This window comes from Dipodomys ordii, unplaced genomic scaffold (assembly GCF_000151885.1).
Source record: "Dipodomys ordii isolate 6190 unplaced genomic scaffold, Dord_2.0 Scaffold56, whole genome shotgun sequence".
Classification (NCBI taxonomy): Eukaryota; Metazoa; Chordata; class Mammalia; order Rodentia; family Heteromyidae; genus Dipodomys; species Dipodomys ordii.
The window spans coordinates 6479687-6502136 of NW_012267272.1; the positions used below are offsets into that span (position 1 = coordinate 6479687).

The 22450-nt window shown below is 47.7% G+C and overlaps 1 protein-coding gene across 1 annotated transcript; it reads right to left on the reverse strand.

Moving 5' to 3' along the window:
* Positions 1-1855: 1855 nt before the first annotated feature.
* Klrg2 (killer cell lectin-like receptor subfamily G, member 2) lies at positions 1856-15906 on the reverse strand. The gene is given in 6 exon segments (XM_013021656.1): positions 1856-2213; positions 2571-2674; positions 7054-7199; positions 7529-7630; positions 15119-15217; positions 15220-15906. Coding segments are annotated over 6 exon segments (1245 nt in total). The 5' UTR covers positions 15893-15906; the 3' UTR covers positions 1856-2092.
* Positions 15907-22450: the final 6544 nt, after the last annotated feature.

A 22450-nucleotide genomic window follows, 5' to 3' on the forward strand; every position in this document is an offset into this window, starting at 1 on the left:
GCTGTCCCTGCACCCTTCAGCTCAAGGCAAGCGCTCTACCACTTGAGCCACAGCGTCACTTCTGGTTTTCTAGTGGTTTATTAGAGATAAGAATCTCACGGACTTTCCTGCTGGCTTTGAACCGTGATTCTCAGATCTCAGCCTCCTGAGTTGCTAGGATTACAGGCATGAGCTACCGGCGCTTGGCTGAGGATTGAGGTTTGAAGCCAGCCCAGGCAGAATAAACCACACACACACACACACACACAGAAGTGGAGCTGTGGCATGCGCACGCACACACACACGCACGCACGCACGCACACGCACCCAGACACACACACACACACACACACACACAGAAGTGGAGCTGTGGCTCAAGCAGTAGAGCACTAGCCTTGAGCAAAAAAGATCAGGGACAAGAGCCCAGGCCCTAAGTGCAAGCCCCAGGACTGATGCACACATACTAAGAATAGGCAGGGCCATGGATTGGGGAACTCTCAAATTCCCCTGGAGTATGCTTAGCAAGCATGAGAGTCCCTGAGTTCAAATTCCACAACTGTCCCCAAATAGCAGCTTATCAGCTCGCAGTGCTAGAGGCTGGGATGTTTTAAAGGCATGACACCAATATTTATTTGGAGGGAAATCTTGCAACACTGCAGAGACAATACGGGTCAAGACAAAGGAAGCATTCCAGGTCTTTCTCCTATTTCATGGGTTCCTGCCCCCATGACCTTACCTAATGGTGAGACACCCATGGAAGGCCCCACTTCCAGTATCTTTAGCATGATTTGGGGTTTATGTTTTCAACATGAACTTATTTTGGGGGAAGGGGGAGGTGCCAGTACTGGAGCTTGAACTCAGGCCCTAGGCACTATACAGCTTTTTCAAGGCTGGTGCTCTACCACTTGAGCAACACCTCTGTTTTTTTTGCTGGTTAGCTGAACAAAAAGGTCCTGAAGATGTTCCTGCTTGGGCTGGCTCTGAACTGCAATCCTCAGCTCTCAACCTCCTGAGTAGCTAGGATTACAGGTGTGAGCCACTAAGCGTCTCTCAAGTTATACACTTTTATACACATGAACTTTGTGTTGGGGGTGGGGGGCATAGGGCTAGAACTGATGCCAGGGCACTCACTGACCCTGAGCTCTTCTGCTGAGGGCTAGTACTCTGCCACTTTGAGTCACAGCACCACTTCTGGTTTTTGAGTGGTTAATTGAAGATAAGAGTCTCACAGAAACTTTTCTGCCCAGGTTGGCTTTGAATCACAGTCCTCAGATCTCAGCCTCTTGAGTAACCAGGATTACAGGCATGAACCCAGCACCCAGCTACACTCAAAGCACAAAAGATGAGCTCAGGCATGACTCAACCTTGTCCTCATGGAGCTTATACATGAGGAAGCCACGTGTGAACCGTGATCTTCCCATGAAGTGAAGTAGAGCAGGGGGATAGAAGGGATAGGGTAGAGGAGCCGAGTCAGAGAAGGGACGTGAAGTCACAGAGTTGGCAGGGATCAGACCCGGCCTTTGACATTCAGAAGATGCCCAGCCCAAAGACATATTCCCCAGCTTGCAAGGCAAGAGAGGGGCCCCTCCCTCCTTGCTCAGGGGCTTTTCACTTCTTTCCTAGGCAGTCTCCCATCTATGCTGCTCATCAGCTCCCCATCCACAGTCCAGAACTACGACTTAGAGCAACATGTCCCCCGCCCCCCATCAGACCTCCCATATAACTAGATGTAAGAGAGAACTCACTTGGAGCCATCTGTGATTTGCTGACTTGCCCTTTCCCCTGAAACTGAAGGGTGTGTGACGGGGGACACAGCAGGTTAAGGAGAGAAGACAAATGACCATTTTAATGAAGGGGGTGGGGTGGGAATGAGACTTAGCAGTGCTAAATAAGATCCTCAAGTCATAGAATAGACTGGTGTCAGAAGCTGGAAACTAACATGTGGCACTGAGATTTGAGGATACAGAACAATCTGCCCCTGGCCTACGGCTGTCAAGCCCCCAAATCCAGCTGCCCAGGCTGGGCCAGGCACAGCCGGGATTCCAGGTCTGGGGAAGAAGTTTCCAAGCTCTTACTTCAGCTTCCAACAGGCTGAGCACAGGCAGAAACCAGATCACTGCTTCCCCTGGACACAGACCCAGGGTCTGAGGGAGCTGCAGTTGAGAGCCACGAGCCTGCCTTCCTCCAGGCCCCCGCAGCTGAGATCCGGGTTCTCCAGGTCTTCCTTTGGGAGCCTGCAGAGGGGTGAGGGGTTCTCAGGAAGCTGGGCCTTCTTTCCTGTATAGGTTCAGCCAGCCCCAGTGCCCAGAGAACCATGAGGGGCCATGAGGGTGTGTCCTGACACCAGCTGTGCAGCACTGGGCATGCCAGTCGCTCACTGAGCTGTAAGCCTTGTATCTATAGAATGGCGGGAACAGTCCTGTTCGTTGAGGGACCCCCAAGTAGAAATCAGGTTGACAGGATCTAAGACAAAGCCAGGCCTCTGGACATTTCTGTGGATTGGTTTCTCAAGTGGCACCATGGGCTGGGGGGAGAGGAGGATAAAGGAGGATATAGAGCAGCCGAGAGGGGAGGGAGCCACAATCACTCACGGCTGGGGCAGCAAGGGGACGCCATCGATCCAGTGCCAGCCCTGTGGGCCTCTCTGGGCCCCCACCCAGGAGCGTTTGGTGACTGGGTATCGGCTTAGCAAATCCTGAAAGAGAAAAGCAGGCAGTCACTGTTCCGTGGACACTCATGTGATTCACCCAGCTATCAGTTTGCCACAAGGCCAGCTGGCTAATCTAGGAGAAAGTCAACTCAAAGCCTCACTTACCTAACACCCTCAGTTCTGAAGTGGAGGCTGGCTTTGCCAGCAGGGTGCCCAGGATTGGGGACCAGAAATGAGGGAGATCCCTTCTCAGCCTCAGTGGAATGTTGCTACTCATCACAAAGCAAAGTGCAGGGGGTATAGAGTGGGGATAAAGGAGCTCAAAGAAGGGAAGGTCTGGGCCAAGCAGGGAGTATGTCTAGGAGACAGCGACAGAAAGCTGGAGACTTGCTGGAGGCTAAGCTGCAGAAGTCCTCGGGGCAGATTAAAATTGGAGTGTAGCTGGGCACTAGTGGCACACACCTGTAATCCTAGCTATTCAGGAGGTTTGAGATCTGAGGATCACAGTTCAAAGCCAGACAGCCAAGAAGGTCTGCAAGACTCTTACCTCTAATTAACCAGCAAAAAGCCAATGGTGGAGCCATGGCTCAAGTGGTAGAGTGCTTGCTAGCCTTGAATGAAAAGGCTAAGGAATAGCACCCAGCCACCAGTGTGGCTCACGCCTGTAATCCTAGCTACTCAGAATGCTTAGATCAGAGGACTGTGGTTCAAAGCCTACCAGGGCAGAAAAGTTTGTGAAATTTATCTCCAATTAATCACCAGAAAGCTGGAAGAGGAGCTGTGGCTCAAATGGTAGAGCTCTAGTCTTGAGCAAAAAAAGCTCAGGGACAGCTCCCACATGCTGAGTTCAAGCCCCAGGACTAGAACAACCACAAAAAGTAATAGTAATAGGAGGATCCTGGTCCAGGTGTGTTGTGTGTCCTTTTGAGACCTTATCTCAAAAAACAACCAGTGTAGCCGGGCGCCAGTGGCTCACACCTGTAATCCTAGCTACTCAGGAGGCTGAGATCTGAGGATCTCAGTTCAAAGCCAGCCCAGACAGGAAAGTCTGTGAAACTCTTATCTCCAATAAACCATTGTAGTTTAAGTGGTAGAGTGCTAGCCTTGAGCTGAAGAGCTAAGGGACAACGCTCAGGCCCAGAGTTCAAGCCCCAAGACTGACAAAAAACAACCAGTGTATAGAAGATAGGGCTCCAGTAACTGGAGGTGTAACCTCATTTGCCTTTTCCGCTCAAGGCTGGCCCTCTACCACTTGAGCCATGCTTCCACTCAAAATGTTGAAATATTTTAAGTCCCAGTGGGATGGCTCCGTGATGAGGAGGCACCAATCCCAGCAGTCCATACCAGTGCTCTTTCTGGAACAGTTTGCTCGCACAATCAACCCAGGAATATCAATGTGAGAAGAAGCACTTGCCAAAGACAACACCATGCTATTTATAGAGAGAAATAGAAACTACTGAAATGCCTTGCAATCAGGAAATAACTAGGAAAATTATGGGATATCAACATGATGGGAAATTACAGGGTTATTCAATTTGACAAGTACATGGAAAAATGTAAACAGGAAATCATATCAAGTTAAAAAAAAAAAGGGGAGGGACCCCACATCAAGTCTGTGTCACCCACAAGGCCAAGTGCATACATTTATATACTACTGACTAGAAGTCAGTAGTAAATGAATGTGCACATCTATGGTTCTGCTTGCCTAACAAATTGCTTAAGTTAGTTGGGCACCAACAAATATCACATCTGAGGCTTAGGGTTACCCAGGAGGATCTGAGCCTCCTGGTGACAGGAGTTGACAGCCTCACCTCCCCAGCCCCACCCACTCCACACCATTCTTTCTTTCCCTTTTCTCACTATTAGCAAGACTATGGTACACACAGTCAAGCCATTATCAGTGTTGTAATCAAATTCCAGAAACTGGAGCAATCAGTGGCTCAAAGACCACTCTCATGAGGGATTGAGAGATCCTGGGGTCTCCACAGTCTGAACTTGATGACTCTCCAACTTTGCCACCAACATGGAGAGATCGGGAAATGTTACCCAGAACAGAGTAGACTTGAAATCCCATGTTTGTCTCTTAAAAATCCATTGGCCAGCCGGGCAATGGTGGCTCATGCCTGTAATCCTAGCTACTCAGGAGACTCAGATCTGTGGATGGCAGTTTGAAGTCAACCTGGGCAGGAAAAGTCTGTGTGACTCTTACCTACCACCAGTAAGCTGGAAGTGGCGCTGTGGCTCAAGTGGTAGAGCACTCGCCTTGAGCTGAGAGCTGAGGGACAGCACCACACAACTGACCAAAAAAAAAAAAAAAAATCCATTGGCTGATGATGGTGGCTTATGTCTGTAATCTTAGCTGTGGTCTGGGAATCCGTTCAAAGCCAGCCAGAGCAGGAAAATCCATGAGACTCTTATCTCCAATTAATCACCAAAAAAGCTATAAATAGAGGTATGGTTGAAGAGGTAGAATGGTAGCCTTGGGTGAAGAAGCTCAGGGGCAGTGCCCAGGCCTGAGTTTAAGCCTCAGCACTCTCTTTCGCTCTCTCAACACACACACACACACACACACACACACACACACGAAGTCTACCATTTCAATCTTTGTGTGTTGTGCTAGGAATTGAACCCAAGGCTGCATGTGAAGTCAACACAGGCTCCCACACTTCCAGCCACCACTGTGGCCATGGTTAAGCATGCAGTCAGTCCAATGCACAAAAGTACATTCACATTGTAGTACAGCCATCCCCACCTATCTCCACAGCAGCAGTCTCCCAGTCTGAAACTACACCCTCCCAACACTAACTCTCCATTCTCTCACCTCCAACAACATGATAGGAAAACATGGGGCTTGAACTCAGGACCTCAAGCTTAAACATGGGGCTTGAACTCAGGACCTCAAGCTTGCTAGGTGGTGCCTTACCACCTGAGTCGTGCCTCCAGGCCTGTCTTTTGGTGATTATTTTGTGTGTGTATGTGTGTGCATGCTGGTCCTGGGCTTGAATTCAAATGGTGGGCACTATCCCTAAACTCCCATGCTCAAGGATATTGGTCTACTACCTGGCCACAGCTACCAGTCCAGCTTTTTTAGTGTTTATTTGGAGATAAGAGTCTTATGAACTTGGCTTGGAATGTGGCTTAGTGGTATAGTGTTTCCCTAGCACACATGAAACCCTCGGTTCGAATCCTCAGTACCACATAAACAGAAAAAAGCCGGGAGTGGCATGTGGCTCAAGTGAGAGAATGCTAGCCTTGAGCAAAAAAGCTCAGGGTCAGTGCCCAGCCCCTAAGTTCAAGCCCCAGGACTGGCCAAAAAAAAAAAAAAAAAGTCTCATGAACTTTCCTGCCCAGCTGGCTTTGAACTGCTATCCCCAGATCTCAGCCTTGTAAGTAGCAAAGATTACAGTGTGAACCACCAGTACCTGCCTTTTACTGGTTATTTTTGAGAGAAGGTAATGAGAATTTTTCTGCCAGCCTGGCTTTGAATCTTGGTCCTTTCCCTCTCAGCCCCCTGAGTAGATAGGATAATAAGTGTGAATCACTGGCACCTGGTTGAAAATGTTTTCAACATTTCCTCTTAAAAAAAGTTGTGTGGGGCTGGGAAGGTGGCTCAGTGGTAGAGCGCTTGCCTTGCATGCTTGAGGCCCTAGGTTCGATTCCTCAGCACCACATAAGCAAAAAGAAAAAAGCAGGAAGTGGTGCTGTGACTCAAGTGGTAGAGCACTAGCCTTGAGCTGAAGAGCTGAGGAACAGCGCCCAGGCCCAGAGTTCAAGCCCCACGACCAGACCCCCCAAAAAATAAAAAAGTTGTGTGTATGTGTGTATGCATTAGTACTTGAGCTTGCATTCAGGACCTCACATGCTTGCTTAGCTTTTTCACTTAAGGCTGTCACTCTACCACCTGAGCCCTACATCCACATTCAGATGATTGATTAAGTGGATAAGACTGTTGGATTACCAGGTGTCAGTTGTTTTAGTTATTTTTGTGGTAATTTGGGGTTTCAGAATCAGGGCCTTGCAGGTACTCTACCACTTAAGCCATACCCAGCCCTGATCTGCTTTTTTTTTTGGTCAGTCATGGGGCTTGAACTCTGGGCCTGGGCATTGTCCCTCAGCTTTTGAGCTCAAGGCAAGCGCTCTACTACTTGAGCCACAGCATCACTTCCGGTTTTCTGGTGGTTTACTGGAGAGAAGAGTCTCACCGACTTTCCTGCCCGAGCTATCTTTGAACCTCGATCCTCAGATCTCAGCCTCCTGATAGCTAGGATTACAGGTATAAGCCACTGGCACCCAGCGGGTCTTCAATTTTTTGGCCCTATATGTTTGTCCTTTGGGCCTTAGTGACTGCTCTAGTGTGGAGGATGAGATCTAGAGATTTCTTCCAGGGCTAGGACTCAGGGACCTGGAATGCCGCCCGGTCTCACCTGGGTGTGGCTGAACAGAGGCAGGGTAGCGTTGTGAGCCATGCAGAAGGCCTGGCTGGCCTTCCAGTCCTGTGCTTCTGCAGAGAGGTAGTAACAGCGCTCCTCAGACCACATCCAGCCTTGAGGGCATGGCTGGCACACAGCTCCTGTGAGGACAGAAACCTGGGTGAGTCATGCGGTAACTAATGAGCTGTGGTGAGCAGCAGACCTGGCTGGGACTTGCGGGGGAAAGGGACGGAATCTGCATTCAGGGAGCAGTCAAACTTCCGCAGGGGGTGGTGGTACAGTGTGTGCACTGTGCAAGTCTTCCCCTGGGCAAAGGCTGCTATCCTCTGACTGGTCAGGGCACAGCTGTGTCCTGTGGGAGGAGAAGATCAGTGTTTTTATCTTCGCTCCACAGGTCACGCTGCATCTCTGCAGAGGGATGTCACATGGTTATTCTCAAAGGGCCTGTAAGGACGAGGGGGCACCCTACCTGCTCTGGAGGCCAAGACCACGATGGTGATGGTGCAGACAGCCAGAAACACAGCCAGGACCACCAGGGACCATCGTAAAGACTTTATGTACATGGGCAGCCCTGGAAGTAGGGGGCAGACAGATACAGGTTAGAAGAAACGACCCCACCCACACCCATCTACACCCACTCGTCACAGCCACCCTATCACAGCAGAAAACCCAATGGAGGTTAGCACTTCGTGTCAGGAGAAGCATGCTAGAAGATATTCTGCAGCTCAAGGTGCTAGAAGATGTAAGAACACATAAGAGAGATGCACAGAACGAGTGATTCTTGTTATGGAGTAACTTCGGTACCAGATCAGGTTCAAGTCTTCACTTTATACCTGCCACAATCTATGGTAGCACACACCTGTAATCCCAGCTACTTAGGAGGCAGAGGTAGAAGGATAGAGGTTCAAGGTCAGCTTAGACAAAAGTATGAGGAAGGATCTTAAAAGCAAAAGGACTGGGCATGGCTCAATGGGGAGAATCTTTTTCTGGCTTCCTGAAGGCCCTGGGTTCAATCCTCACTACCACCTACCACCAAAAGAAAAAAAAAATCACTCCAGCATCTCACATCTTTCCAGGTCTTAGAGTGGCATGAAGGAAGCGTCGGGAAGGTGCACATGCCGCTTGGGAGAATTGCCCTGCTATAGGCCGTGAGACGCAGGGTTGAGGCAGCTCAGCAAAGCCTTGAAGAATAAAACGTTCTATTTTATTGGGATTCTCGGAGATGGGATTACCTTGTCCGAGTGGGCCTTGATCCTCCTGCCGCAGCCTCCCCACAAGCTGGGACTACAGGAACTACAGCGCCTGGCCAGAAACACCTGTAAACTGCTAACACAGTAACTAAGGAACGTGGCAGGAATGGCTCAGGTAGCAAAAGGTGGCAGGGGCTGGGCACCAGCGGCTCACGCCTGCAATCCTGACTACTCAGGAGGCTGAGATCTGAGGGGCACGGTTCAAAGCCAGCCTGGGCACTAAAGTCCGTGAGACTCTTACCTCCAAGAAACCACTCAGAAAACTGGAAAGTGGCTCAAGAGCTCAAGAACAGCACCCACACCCAGAGTTCAAGCCCTACAACTGGCAAAAAAAAAAAAAGGGGACTAGGGGTGTCAATCAAGTAGTAGAACACCCAGCAAGCATCAAGCCGAGTTCAGAGCTAGCACTGCATAGACAGTAGGAATGATTCAAGTCATTCCTTAGAGGCACAGACAGTTATAAAAGTGTCCAACCCTGTACTCACACCACACTGAGGAAATCGAGCCTTCTTAAATTTTGAGCCTTGGGCGGGTGGGGTGGGGATGATATGCAGTAGTGCCCACCAATCAGTCTGAGAGTTGAGAGGATGTAATATTTTGCTTTCTCAAGGCCCGAGAAAAAGCGAGGGTAATTCTGCATTAAGAATATTTGCTAATTGAAAACAAGGTAAGAGAGGCCAGATAGCTGAGGATAGTAGTATATGCCTGTAGTCTCCAGAGGTTGAAGCAGGAGGATCCAGTGTTCAAGGTCAAAAGTAAAGCAAAAGCAAAGTCCAATAAGAAGGCAGACCAAAGGACAAAATCTGTCACTGGATGAAATATAAGGGGGTGGATTCCCCAATTCCCCAGTTTCTGGCCCAAAATCACAGGAACTGAAAATGTATACTTAAAATGATTTCCAAGAAGTTTCATGAAAAGCAGAGGCTCACAAGGTGGAAGTTGTAGCAAGGATGTCTTTTAGTCCAGCAGGGAGAAATAAGAACATGGGGACAAAGCTAAGTGCAGCAGTGGCCGACAAGCTCAAAAATGGCAGCCTGTTTGTTGGTCCCTTATGCTCTGAGCTGGGGGAAGCATCAGCACTTAGCAGCCCATAACCATTAGATAGTGGCTCAGGTGGCTAAGATCAATGCCATTTATTATTCTAAACACAGACGTAGGCCTGCCCAAAACATGGGATTTTTAGGACTTTGATATACAAGTCTTCTAGTTCTCTGTCTCTTTATCCATTTGTGAAGATTTTTAGTTGTTTTGGGATTGAATTCAGGGCCTGGACACTGTCTCTTAGCTTTTTCACTCAAGGTTGGTGCTCTACCATTTGAGCCATAGCTCCACTGTTAGGTTTTGCTGGTTAACTGGAGATAAGAATCTCATGGACTAGCCGGGCGCCGGTGGCTCACGCCTGTAATCCTAGCTACTCAGGAGGCTGAGATCTGAGAATCTCGGTTTAAAGCCAGCCCGGGCAGGAGAGACCGTAAGACTCCTATCTCCAATAAACCACTAGAAAACCAGAAGTGGCGCTGTAGCTCAAGTGGTAGAGCGCTCGCCTTGAGCTGCAGAGCTGAGGGACAGCGCCCAGGCCCAGAGTTCAAGCCCCATGACCGACACAAAAAAAAAAAAAGAATCTCATGGACTTTCTTGCCCAAGCTGGTTTTGAGCCACTGTCCTCAGATCTCAGCCTCGTGAGTAGCTAGGGTTACAGGTGTGAGCTGGTCCCTAAGCCACCAGCACCCAGCTTAGCTTTTTTAATATTCATTTGTTCGTTTATTTTTGTGCTGGTGCTGGGGTTTGAACTCAGGGCCTGAGCGCTGTCCTTGAGCTTTTGTGTTTAGTGCTAGCCCTCTATCACTTGAGCCAAAACTCCATGTCAGGCTTTTTGGTGGTTAATGGAAGAGTCTCACAGACTCTCACAGAGTCTCACAGATCACTGTCTTTGGACTGCAATCCTCAGGTCTCATCCTCCTTAGTAGCTAGGATTACAGGTATGAGCCATCTGCTTTAGTACTTACTTTTAATATTTACTAGTTTTCATTTCTGTTACTTCCTGCTTCAAATCCATTGATATAGAATGTCCAGAACAGACAAAATGATTGTTGGGCCTGGGGGCTGGAAGGTGATGGCTTTTGCTGGTGATGAAAATAATTTTAATTTGAACGTGGAGATAGCTGTCCTACACTGAATAACTGACAATCCACTAAATTCTGTGCTTCAAATCGGTGACTTTCATAGTGTATGAACTTTCCTCAGAAACAGAGGGCATTGCCGGGTGCGGGTGGCTCATGCCCATAATCCTAGCTACTCAGGAGGCTGAGATCTAAGGATTAAGGTTCAAAGCTAGCCCAGGCAGCAAAAGTCTGTGAGACTCCAATTGACCACCAGAAAACCAGAAGTGGCACTGTGGCTCAAGTGGTAGAGTGCTCACCTTGAGCTGAATAGCCCAGGGATAGCACTCAGGCCCAGAGACAGACAAAAACAAACAAAACCCACAGAGGGATTCTAAAAATGCTGCAAATAAAAAATGCAGATAGCTGGGTGCCAGTGACTTATGACTGTGATCCTAGCTACTCAGGAGACTGAGATCTGAGGATTGCAGTTCAAAGCCAGCCTGGACAAGAAAGTCTGAGACTTTGTGTGTGTGTGTGTGTGGTTATGAGGCTTGAACTCATGGCCTGGGTGCTGTCCCTGAGCTCTTTTGCTCAAGGGTAGTGCTCTACCACAGCTCCTCCACTTCTGGGTCTTGAGGGGTTAATTGGAGATAAGAGTTGCACATAGACTTTCCTGCCGGGGCTGGCTTCTAACCCTGATCCTCAGATCTCAGCCTCCTTAGTAGCTAGGATTACAGGCATGAGCACTAGTGCCCTGGTTTTCATGAAACTCCTATCCCCAGTAAAAAAAAGCCAGAAGTGGTACAGTGGATCAAGGGGTAGAGCACTAGCCTTGATCAAGTAAAAGAAACTCAGGGAACAGAGCCCAGGCCCTCAGTTCAAGCCCCAGGACCAGGAAAAAAAAAAAAAAGATGCAGATAAATTGAGCCATAAAATAGTAAAAGAAGACATTGTCCAAAAGAGAAATGTTCACATTACTGGAGTTGTGAAATGGTAACCCTTCTGTACAACACCTTAATAATAGCAATAAAATTATGTCTAAAATAATAAAAGAAGCTAGGTGCTGGTGGGTCTCACCTGTAATCCTAGCTATTCAGGAAGCTGAGATCTGAGGATCTCAGTTCAAAGCCAGCCTAGGCAAGAAAGCCTGTGAGACTCTTATCTCCAATAAACTACCAGAAAACCGAAGTGGCGCTGTGGCTCAAGTAGTAGAGCACTTGCCTTGAGCTGAAGAGCTGAGGGACAGCACCCAAACCCAGAGTTCAAGCCCCAGGACCAAAATATAAATAAATAAACAAATAAAGCATAAAGGTGAAGACAAGGAAAATGTAAACTGACCAATTGCCTTGGTAAGTATTGTGGCTGAATCCTGCATTTAGCTGTGACCTTTCAGAAAACAAAATAGTAAAGAAACTGAGAAGGGAACGGTCCCCCCTTCCCCTATCCCTTAAAAGACCCACCTAATTCTAAGCCAGAGCCTGGATATGGCCCCCTGCAGAGCCAAAGAGAAAGTCCCCACTCACTCAGGCTATAAAGCAATTGTTAATTACACAGGTAACAGAAATATACTCTCCTGGGCACTGGAAACCCACAGAGCACACAGACAAAGCTACATCCACTGTCACTAGCTGGGTATGGTTGCTCATTTAATTCTAGCACTTGGCAGACTGAGGCAGAAGGATCACCAGTTGGGCTAGCCTGGTCTACGTGGCATAACACAGCTCAAGACAAGACTCCCCATTAGCTTATCTTCTCCCTTCTCCAATCCTGGACCTTCTTAGCTGTTTTCTTTTACTTTTTGGTTGGGCATGAGGCTTGAACACAGAGCCTCTGAGCTCTGAGGAAGGCAGGGGCCAAGACCGTCTATGTCTTCATGGCCTCTTCCACATCTGTTACAGCACAGGACGACCACAGGGCCGACCCCCGTTCTCCTTCCCCAGAAAAGGCCGAGGAATCAGAATTTCTGAATGTGCTATAGTCAAGGATGACCTTCGCGTGTCAGGTGTTGGAGTTTCACAGCAAGTCTGTGTCTAAGGGGGACAAGAAGAAGTGGAGCTGTGGCTCAAGCAGCAGTGTCAGCTTTGATTGAAAAAGGACAAGAGCCCATCCTGACTTCAAGCCTCAGGCCTGACAATGCGCACATGCGCACACACAGAATTCAGCTACGTTCAAGGGCCAATGAGTACAGGGCAGGAACAACTAAACAGACCTTAGGGATCAGAGAAAGTGACTCCCAGCCAAGACCTGCGGGACAAACACTCTTTCCCCAGCATTAGGCATTGCAAACGGATCCCTCCTTCTAACTGCCCACAGTCGTTGCGTGACCGGCACCCAAGTGCTCCGGGGGAAGGCGTCTCTCCCCAGCTGGACAGCTCCTCTGGCCCTTGCCAAATCTGTGAGGGAAGAGCTGAAGCAGTGGCGGTCCCCACCTTCTCCGCAGTGGCGTGTTCGTTCATTCTAGGGGTGGGATTGCAAAGCGGGTTTGTGCCTTAGTTTACCCGTCTTGTCAAGAACACCGGCTGGAAGTAACAGGGTTACCCACTCAGTAGAGCTCCTCTCCAGGCCAAGCCCACGTTCACCACACATTTCCCAGAATGCCAAACCTGGCCAGAAAGCAACGAATCTTCTAATGAACCACAAGCCTCTCCTCATTCCCTTTCATCTATGATTTACCAGCCCCAGCCCCAGCCCCAGCCCCAGGCTGCCTCTTCAGGCCCTAAAGTTGCCCTTCTTGTCATCTCCTTCCTGGAGCACCCAAAGGAACTTTTTTCTCTACCACCTCCTCCCATGTTCGCTATTGCGGAAGGATATACAATGGCTGGACTGTGACACCGCTGACATCCTCCTCCTCCCCTTGTCTGTATGGTCGGTCCAGTCCACCAACTCTGCCATCCATCAAGCACTCATCTCCTCCTGAACCAAAGCTGTTTGGTCAGTCTCATGACTGTGGTCCCCCAGCCCCCCTTCCTTCATAAAGTTACCAGAGCCAAGTTTTGTGGGTTTTTTTCTTTTCCTTTGTAGAACCTAAATCCTGGCACTTGTTAAGCAAGTACTCTACCATGGAGCCATAGCTTTTGTTTTTGTTCTTGAGATTCAGTGTAGACTTTGCCTGGACTGGCCTCAAATTTACAATCTTCCTGGCCTCTGCCTCCCAAGTATCTGGACAGCTTTTTTTTTTTCTCTTTTTGGGAGAATTGAATTCAGGGCTTGAGCTTGCTATGCAGGCCCTCTACCACTGAGCCAGGCCTTCTATCCAGGCCCTTTATGCTCACTTTATGCTCACTTTATGCTCAGACCATGATTTTCCTATTTGTGTTTTCCTGTGTCACTGGGAACTGCAGGCATGTGCCACTGAGACCAGCCAATGTGTTTTTTTCACAGCTGGGATGTCAGGTGTGGGCTAGCATGATTAGTTATGAGAATCTCACAAACTTTTTTGCCTCAAACTGTGATTCTCCAAACCTGGCCTCCCATGTAGCTTAGATTAAAGGTGTAAGCCACCTCACCCAGTGTAAGTTCCCTTTCTCTTTATTTAAATAGCCTATCTTGAGGCTTGATTTCAGGGCCTGGTGCACTCATTTGACTTTTTCCACTCGGAGCTGGCACTCTACTGCTTGGGTTGCATCTCTACTGCAGGCTGTTTGCTGGTTAAAATTGGAGATTTTAACAAGTCTCTAGGACTTGTCAGCTGCCTTTGAACTGTGATCCTCAGATCTTAGCTTCCTATGTAGCTGAGTATAGGCATGAGCCAGCATACCACAGAGTTCACTTTCCATCTCAAAATTCCACTCGGTTCACCACAAGCTCCGCCCTTCCTTATCAACCTACTCTTTTTGGTTCCAGGTATCAGATTTGAATACTGAGAGAAACATAGGCTAAGAAATACTAAGGAATGCAGACAGTGTCTAGGATAAGCTAGAAAAGGCGAGGGAGAGATTCTCTCAGAGCCTCAAGCAATAAACACATCCTCTGGCTGGAGTTTAGGAAGCCTACTTCAGAATTCTGACCTTCAAAACGGACAGACGCTACATCTGTCATTTAAAGCCAGCTAAAGATGGGGACATTTGTGACAACAGCAATAGAAAACCCATATTCCACCATGTAGAAGGTGAGCTCACACCTACTGGCAAATGTTAAGTCCTGCCGGTCTTACCTCTCATCAGAGTTCGAGGTAGCCTTGAGGCAGAGCTCCAGCATCCCCTAGCCTCTGTTTTTCCCACACCAGAAAAAGCCTCTATTTAAAATGCTCCCAGCAAACTGCCACCTCCACCCACCACTCTAGGCTGATTCCTTCTCCGGGATTGTTTTCACCTTTGGGGGCTCTTAGTCTCAACTCTCCACACCTCCACAGCCGCACCCCTCTGGCACAAGGTAACTCGCGCCAAATGCTCTTCCATAAGGTGGAGAGAAACAAAAGGAGTCTGGATGTAGTAGAGGGCGGGGCGGCGGGCTGGGGCCAGGCCTGGGGCTGTGTTCCAGCCCGTGATCCTGAATCACTTTCCCTCAAGCGAAGTTCCTTTCCCTCCTCCTAGAAGCTGCGCACCTCCAAGTTCCCAGGCGGGGTGAGGGTGGGTGGCTTTTTATTCTTTGAGCCAAAGTTGAATTGCACGCGGGTTGGGGCCTGATATTAACCAGGTAGAAAGGTCGGGTGGCGTCGCGTGGTCTCCCGCTGCCCGGCGCGGGGGGTGGGAGCTGGTGAGCACTCACCTATGAGCTTGATGGCCCGCGGCAGCTCCTGGCCATCCATCCCGGCACCCCGCAACCAGGCGTCCTCCTTTTCCAGCCCCGGCTCCCGGCATCCGCACGTGCGAGAGCCCCGGGAGGCCTCTCCTCGGCGGGGGTGGCCGGGCTCTCGGCGCCGGTGCGATCGCGCTCCGTCGGGGCGGCGGCGGCCAGCGGCGAGGCCCGGCCCCGCGCGGCGCTCGGGGACGCGGCCCGCTGCAGGAGGGGGTGCGCCGGGGAGGCGTGGCGGGAGAAGGCGGGGGACTCCGGCACCGGCACGGTGAGGAAGCGCGTGGAGGGCGCGGGCGAGGGGCTGCCTCCCGGCGCGCCCACCGGCTTCACGCGCACGTCCACCTGCAGCTCCACCGGCGCCCAGGTGCCCGCTGCCTGCTCGCAGCCCAGGGCGGCCAAGGGCAGCAGCTCGGCCCCGGGCCCCTCGCCATCCCGGGGCTGCTCGGCCGACATGGGGCCCGGCGACGGCGGCTCGCGGCTGGTGGACCCGAGATGGCGGAAGGCGCCGTAGCCCAGGCTGAGCGGCTGCGCCCGCAGGGGCCCGGGGCGAGGCGGCGGCGGCAACTTGTCCTCGGCGAGGTCCTGGCCCGCCCCGGCCGGCTCCTGGTGGCTTCCCGGGCCGTCAGCCTGCGGCTCCCCCGCGGGGACCCGAGGCTCCTCCAGTCCCTGGACTTGGCTTCCCTTGGGTTCCTGCGGGAAATTGGCCCCGGCTTGGACTCCCGGCGAGGCCTCCGGGACCAGCTCCATCCCGTGCGCGGCGAGTTGCCAAGCGGGTGCACCTGGGCCCAGGTAGGGATCAGCTTTGCCCTCCCACGTCCGGATTGGCTCAGCTGCGTGGCTGCTTTTGCAAAGCCACGCCCCCTCCGAGGGCCCCCGCTGCGAGTGGCTGGAGTTCCCGTGGCTGGGCGGTTCTGGGTATCAGCCCCGCCCTCTGGGGGGGCGGGGGTAGCTGGGTGGTCGCGAGGGCGGGGCTTGAGAGATTTACAGGATGGGCGGGGACGCCAGAAGAAAGCAGAACTGCTGGGCCAAGCTGGTCCGACCCGGCCTCGACCCGGCCTCGTGGTCCTCCCTCTACTCCCCCGCCCCACCCGTTTCCCCTCTGGCACTCTGCCCCTGATTTGCTTCTGAAGGCTAATAGTTTGGGCAGGGAGCGATGGGCCAAGCCTGCCTGAATTTTGGGTCCTCAGACAGAGCCATGCCTGGGGAAGAGGCTGCACTGGGGCAGACTGGGAGGGGCCACGGTTTGTCTGGACAGTGGAGGGGGCAAGGGGGCGCTGGGGGCAGAAGTCCCCACGGACAGCCACTCTGGAGACTAGACTCCTACCAGCCTTACTAAGGAATGAGGAGCAAGAAGTGTGAACATGTGTATCTGTCACGAGAAGAGAAGCCTGACCCTCCAGTATTTAAACAAGAACTCTAGGGTAGAGTTAGTAGGTAACAGGCCATTCCGTTAAACATGCATTTCAGATAAGCATGATGCAACTTTGTTATATTGGGTGTATGTGTGTGTGTGTGTGTAAAAATAGGTCCTCTTCTGCTGGAATGTGGAATGCACTCATCATAATGACAGCAGTGGCTTTGCAGTAGATTACTTGCTGGGCAGGTAGGGATGAGATTCTAGAAGACTTTGACCTTATCTATGATATTTCTCCAAAAGAATGATAGCATAGTGTAAGTTATATTTAGTGATGATAAAGTTTATTGTAAAATTTAAACACACACACACATATATATATATTGAGAGAGAGAGAGAGAGAGAGAATGTATGGAAAAGTCTCCTTCCTTCCTTTATTTCTTCTTAGTAAGTTCCAGCCCTGTTGATGGCTACTTGTCTATTTGCAGAGTGGCCTGGAGTTGACTTAAGAACACCTTGGCTATGTTCTCTTTCTTTCTTTCTTTTTTCACTTTGAAGTACTGGATTTTATTTTATTTTATTTTTTCAGGTCTAAAAGCAGAACTTTTTATTGTAAATTTTTTGTGGTTTTTTATTGTGATCAAGTGATTACATAATTTCCCAAATTTCACAGTATTGTGGGATAGTGATGCTCATTTATAGTCACAAACTAATTCTAACTTTCCTGGAGCAAATTGTCTATCAGGGTCTATAACATATAATGGTATACACATATACACCATACATGTGATCAGCAGTGTGGGGTTATTTAGTAGTGGTTCATCCAGATGAGTGAGTGGAAGTTCTTTGTTTCTTAAGTCCTGTTAATTTTGTCATATCACCTAACATTTTGGATTTAACATCCACTTATCAGGGAGACCATGTACCGTTTGTCTCTTTGCTCTTGGCTTACCTCGCTCAACATGATTTCTACTAGCTCCATCCATTTCCCTGCAAATGTCATTATTTTGTCATTTCTAATGGCTACATAATATTCCATTGTGTATAGATACCACAATTTTTGGATCCATTCATCTGTGGTGGGACATCTGGGTTGTTTCCATATCCTAGCTATTGTGAACAGTGCTGCAATAAACATGGAGGTGCATGTGTTCTTGCATATTGTATATTGGTTCCTGTTGTTCAGGGTAGATGCCTAGAAGTGGTATGACTGGGTCATAAGGGAGGTCAATATTTAGCTTTCTGAGGATCCTCCAGACTGCTTTCCAAAGTGGTTGTATAAGTGTACATTCCCACCAGCAGTGTAATAGGGTTTCTCTTTCTCCATATCCCCTCAAGCATTTGTCGTTGGCTGACTTGTGGATGTGGGCCATTCTGATTGGGGTAAGGTGGTATCTCAGGGTTGTCTTTATTTGCATTTCCTTCACAACCAGAGATGGTGAACATTTCCTCACGTGTTTCTTTGCCATTTTTATTTCTTCATCTGAGAAGTCTCTCTTTAGTTCCCTTGCCCATTTAGTAATTGGTTTGTTAGGTTTGGAAGGGATTAGTTTCTTGAGTTCCCTGTATATACTGAATATTAACCCCTTGTCTGATATGTTGCTGTTAAATATTTTTTCCCAATTAGTTGGTTGTCTTTCTAGCTTGGTTGTGATAGCTTTAGCTATGCAGAAGCTTTTTATTTTAAGGTAGTCCCATTTGTCAAGTCTCTCTCCAACTTGTTGTGACCCTAGGACTCTGTTCAGGAAGTTCCTTCCTGTGCCTATTAGTTCAAGTGTCTCTCCTACTCTGTCCTGCAGTAGTTTCAGAGATTCAGGTTTAATGTTAAGGTCTTTAATCCATTTTGAGTTGATGTTGGTGCATGGTGATAGGCTGGGGTGCACTTTTAGTTTTCTGCATGTGGCTGCCCAGTTTTCCCAGCACCAGTGGTTGAAGAGGCTGTGTTTCTTCCACTGTATGTCTTTGGCTCCTTTGTCAAATATCAGCTGACTGTAGGCATGAGGATTTATTTCTGGATCTTCTATTTCATTGGTCTTCGGGTCTGTTTTTGTGCCAGTACCATGCTGTCTTTGTTATTACAGCTCTATAGTAGAGTTTGAAGTTCGACATGGATAGCCCTCCCATGTTGTCTTTATTTCCTAGAATTGTTTTGGCTCTTCTAGGTCTTTTGTTGTTCCATATGAATTTTGGACTGTTTTCTGTATTTCAGAAATGTACGTCATTGGGATTTTAATAGGAATTGCATTGAATTTGTATATTAATTTTGGCAGCATTGCCATTTTCACTATATTAAGTCTGCCTATCCAAGAGCATGGGAGGTCTTTCCATTTCCTACTGTCTTCTGTAATTTCTTTCTTTAACTTTTTTTTTTTTTTTGGGTCCGGTCATGGGACCTGAACTCTGGGCCTGGGCGCTGTGCCTCAGCTCTACAGCTCAAGGCTAGTGCTCTACCACTTAAGCCACAGCGCCACTTCTGGCTTTTTTTCTTTTTGCTTATGTGGTGCTGAGGAATTGAACCCAGGGCCTCGAGCATGCAAGGCAAACGCTCTACCACTGAGCCACCTTCCTACCCTCTTTCTTTAACTTTTTATAGTTTTCATTAAATAGTTCTTTTACATCTTTGGTTAGGTTAATTCCTAAATATTTTATTTTTGGGGAGGTTATTGTGAATGGGGTTGCTCCCTTTATTTCCCTTTCTGCTTGTATATTGTCAGTGTACAGGAAGGCAACTGATTTTTGTTGGTTGATTTTGTATCCTGCTACTTTGCCGAAGTGATTTATGATTTCTAAGAGTTTGGGGATGGAGTTTTTGGGATCATGAACGTATAGTATCATGTCGTCTGCAAAAAAGGGATAGTTTAACGTCTTCTTTCCCTATGCGGATCCCATTAATGTCTTTTTCTTGCCTTATTGCCCTGGCTAAGGGTTCCAGGACTATATTGAAGAGGAGTGGAGACAGTGGGCATCCTTGCCTTGCTCCTGATTTTAAGAGAATTGGTTGTAGCTTTTCCCCATTAAGTATAATATTGGCTATTGGTCTGTCATAAATGGCTTAAAATGTTCCTTCTATTCCTATTTTTTCCAGAGCTTTTAGCATGAATGAATGTTGAATTTTATCAAAGGCCTTTTCTGCATCTGTGGAGATAATCATGTGATTCTTTTTTTTTTTTTTTCGGTTGTGAGGCTTGAACTCTGGGCCTGGGCGCTGTCCCTCAGCTCTTCAGCTCAAGAACACTCTACCACTTGAGCTACAGCGCCACTTCCGGTTTTCTGGTGGTTTATTGGAGATAGGAGTCTCAAGGTCTCTCCTGCCCGGGCTGGCTTTGAACTGTGATCCTCAGATCTCAGCCTCCTGGCTCATGTGATTCTTGACCTTGGCTCTGTTGATATGTTGGATTACATTTATTGACTCTCGTATGTAAAACCACCCCTGCATCTCTGAGATGAAGCCTACCTGGTCATAGTGTATGATTTTTCTTATGTGTTTCTGGATTCTGTTAGCTAGAATCTTGTTAAGGATCTTTGCATCTGTGTTCATCAAGGAAATTGGCCTGTAATTCTCCTTTTTGGTTGGGTTTTTGCCTGGTTTGGGGATGAGTGTGATATTGGCTTCGTAGAATGAGTTTGGGATAGCTCCCTCCTTCTCTGTTTCTCTGAAGAGCTTGAGGAGTATGGGTATTAGATCTTCTTTAAAGGTCTTACAGAATTCTGCTGTGAATCCATCTTGTCCTGGCCTTTTTTTTTGTTGGAAGACTTCTGATAGCTTCCTGTATCTCGTTGTAGGATATTGGCTTATTTAATTGATTTACTTCTTCTTTGCTCAGTTTGGGCAACTTGTATTTCTCTAAAAATGCATCAATTTCTGCCAGGTTTTCTTCCTTTAGAGAGTATAACTTTTGAAAGTAGTCCGTTAGAATTGTTTGGATATCTTGCGTACTTGTTGTGATTTTTCCCGTGGCATCCCTAATCCTGTTAATATGGGTTTCCTCTCTTCTTTTTTTTAATTAATCTTGCCAATGGTCCATCAATTTTATTTATTTTTTCAAAGAACCAGCTTTTTGTTTGGTTAATTTTGGCTATGGTTCTCTGATTCTCTAATTCATTAATCTCTGCTTTTAGTATGGTTATCTGGCTCCGTCTAGTAACTTTAGGTTCCATTTTTTCATGTTTTTCTAGCTGGTTTAATTGCAACATGAGATTATTTACTTGGTATGTCTCTATTTTCTTGATATGGGCACTGAGGGCAATAAATTTGCCCCTCAGCACTGCGTTTGCTGTGTCCCACAAGTTTCTTTGCGAGGTGTTTTCATTTTCATTGAGTTGTAGGAAATTTTCTATTTCTTCTTTCATCTCTTCCGTTACCCAGACATTGCTAAGAAGTGTGCCGTTCAATTTCCATGTATTGAGTAATTTCTGCGGTATGCTTTGTTATTGAGAACTAGCTTGATTCCACTGTGGTCAGATAGGATACAGGGGTTTATGTTGATCCCCTTGTATTTGCTTAAGTTCCTTGCATGAACTATGATATGGTCTATTTTGGAGAAAGTTCCATGAGCTGCTGAGAAGAATGTGTACTGTGATGTTTTAGGGTAAAATACTCGGTAGATGTCAGTTAATTCTGCTTAAAGTATGGCCTCACTTAATTCGGTAGCTTCTTTGCCAATCCTCTGGTTGGTAGACCTGTCCTTTGGTGAGAGTGGGGTGTTAAAGTCTCTTAGTATTATCGTATTGGGATCTATTTTATTCTGTAAGTTTGAGAGTATTTGCTTAACATATTTGGGTGCTCCAATGTTTGGGGAATATAAGTTGATAATGGTAATATCCTCCTCTTGGATTGTTCCCTGTATTAATATGTAGTGTCCATCCTTGTCTTTTTGTATTGATTTTAGTGAAAGGTTTATTTTGTCAGATATCAGGATAGCTACACCTGCTTTCTTACTGGGGGCATTTGATTGGTAGATCCTTTTCCAATCCTTTACTCTGAGTTTGTTTGTATGTTTGGCTGAGAGATGGGTCTCCTGAAGGCAACAGATGGATGGGTCGTGTTTTCTGATCCAATCTGCAGTTCTTTTTCTTTTGATTGGCCTGTTAATATTAAGAGATAGTCTAGAGAGATGCATTGTGGTCCCTGTCATTCCCTGTTTTCCTCAGTTTTTCTTCTCTCCTTTCCTCCTGTGCTTGCTCAGTTAGACTTCTATTAATGCCTGTCTGGGTGCAGGTCCCTGTTCCTGGTTGCTTTCTTCAGGTTGTGTTCCCCCTCTTAGTATTCTTTGTAATACTAGCTTAACATTTTGGTATTCATTTAGTTTTTCTTTGCTATTAAAAAATTTTCAGCTCTCCATCGAATGTGAATGCTAGCTTTGCCAAGTATATCAGTCTGGGTTGGCAGTTATTGGCTCTCAGGGCTCGTATGGTACTTTCCCAGGCCTTCCTTGCATTCAGTGTTTGTGTGGAGAGATCTGCAGTGATTCTAATTTTTTTCCCATTGTAGTATAGCTCCTTCTTCATTTTTGCTGCATGCAAGATTGTTTCCTTATTATTCAGATCTATCATTTTTACTATAATGTGTCTAGAAGTGTTTCTCCTGGGATCTTGCTTGTTAGGTGTTCTATATGCTTCTGTTATGTAGGTAAGATGTTCTTTTTTTGAGATGGGGACAATTTTTACCGATTATCTTGTTGAAGAGGTGTTGCATTCCCTTGCTTTGATATTCCTCACCTTCATCCACTCCAATTATATGAAGGTTAAATTTCCTGGCACTATCTGCTTGCTCTTGAATTTCCCTTTAGCATAATTTAAGTGATTTTTCCATATCTGTCATTTTTTGGTCCAGTTGGTGTATTCTGTCTTCTGTATCTGACACTCTACATTCCATTTTGTTCACTCTGTTAACTGTGGCTTCCATTGTGGTTTGCATGGAGGAAATGGACTCATTTATGGATTCGATGTTG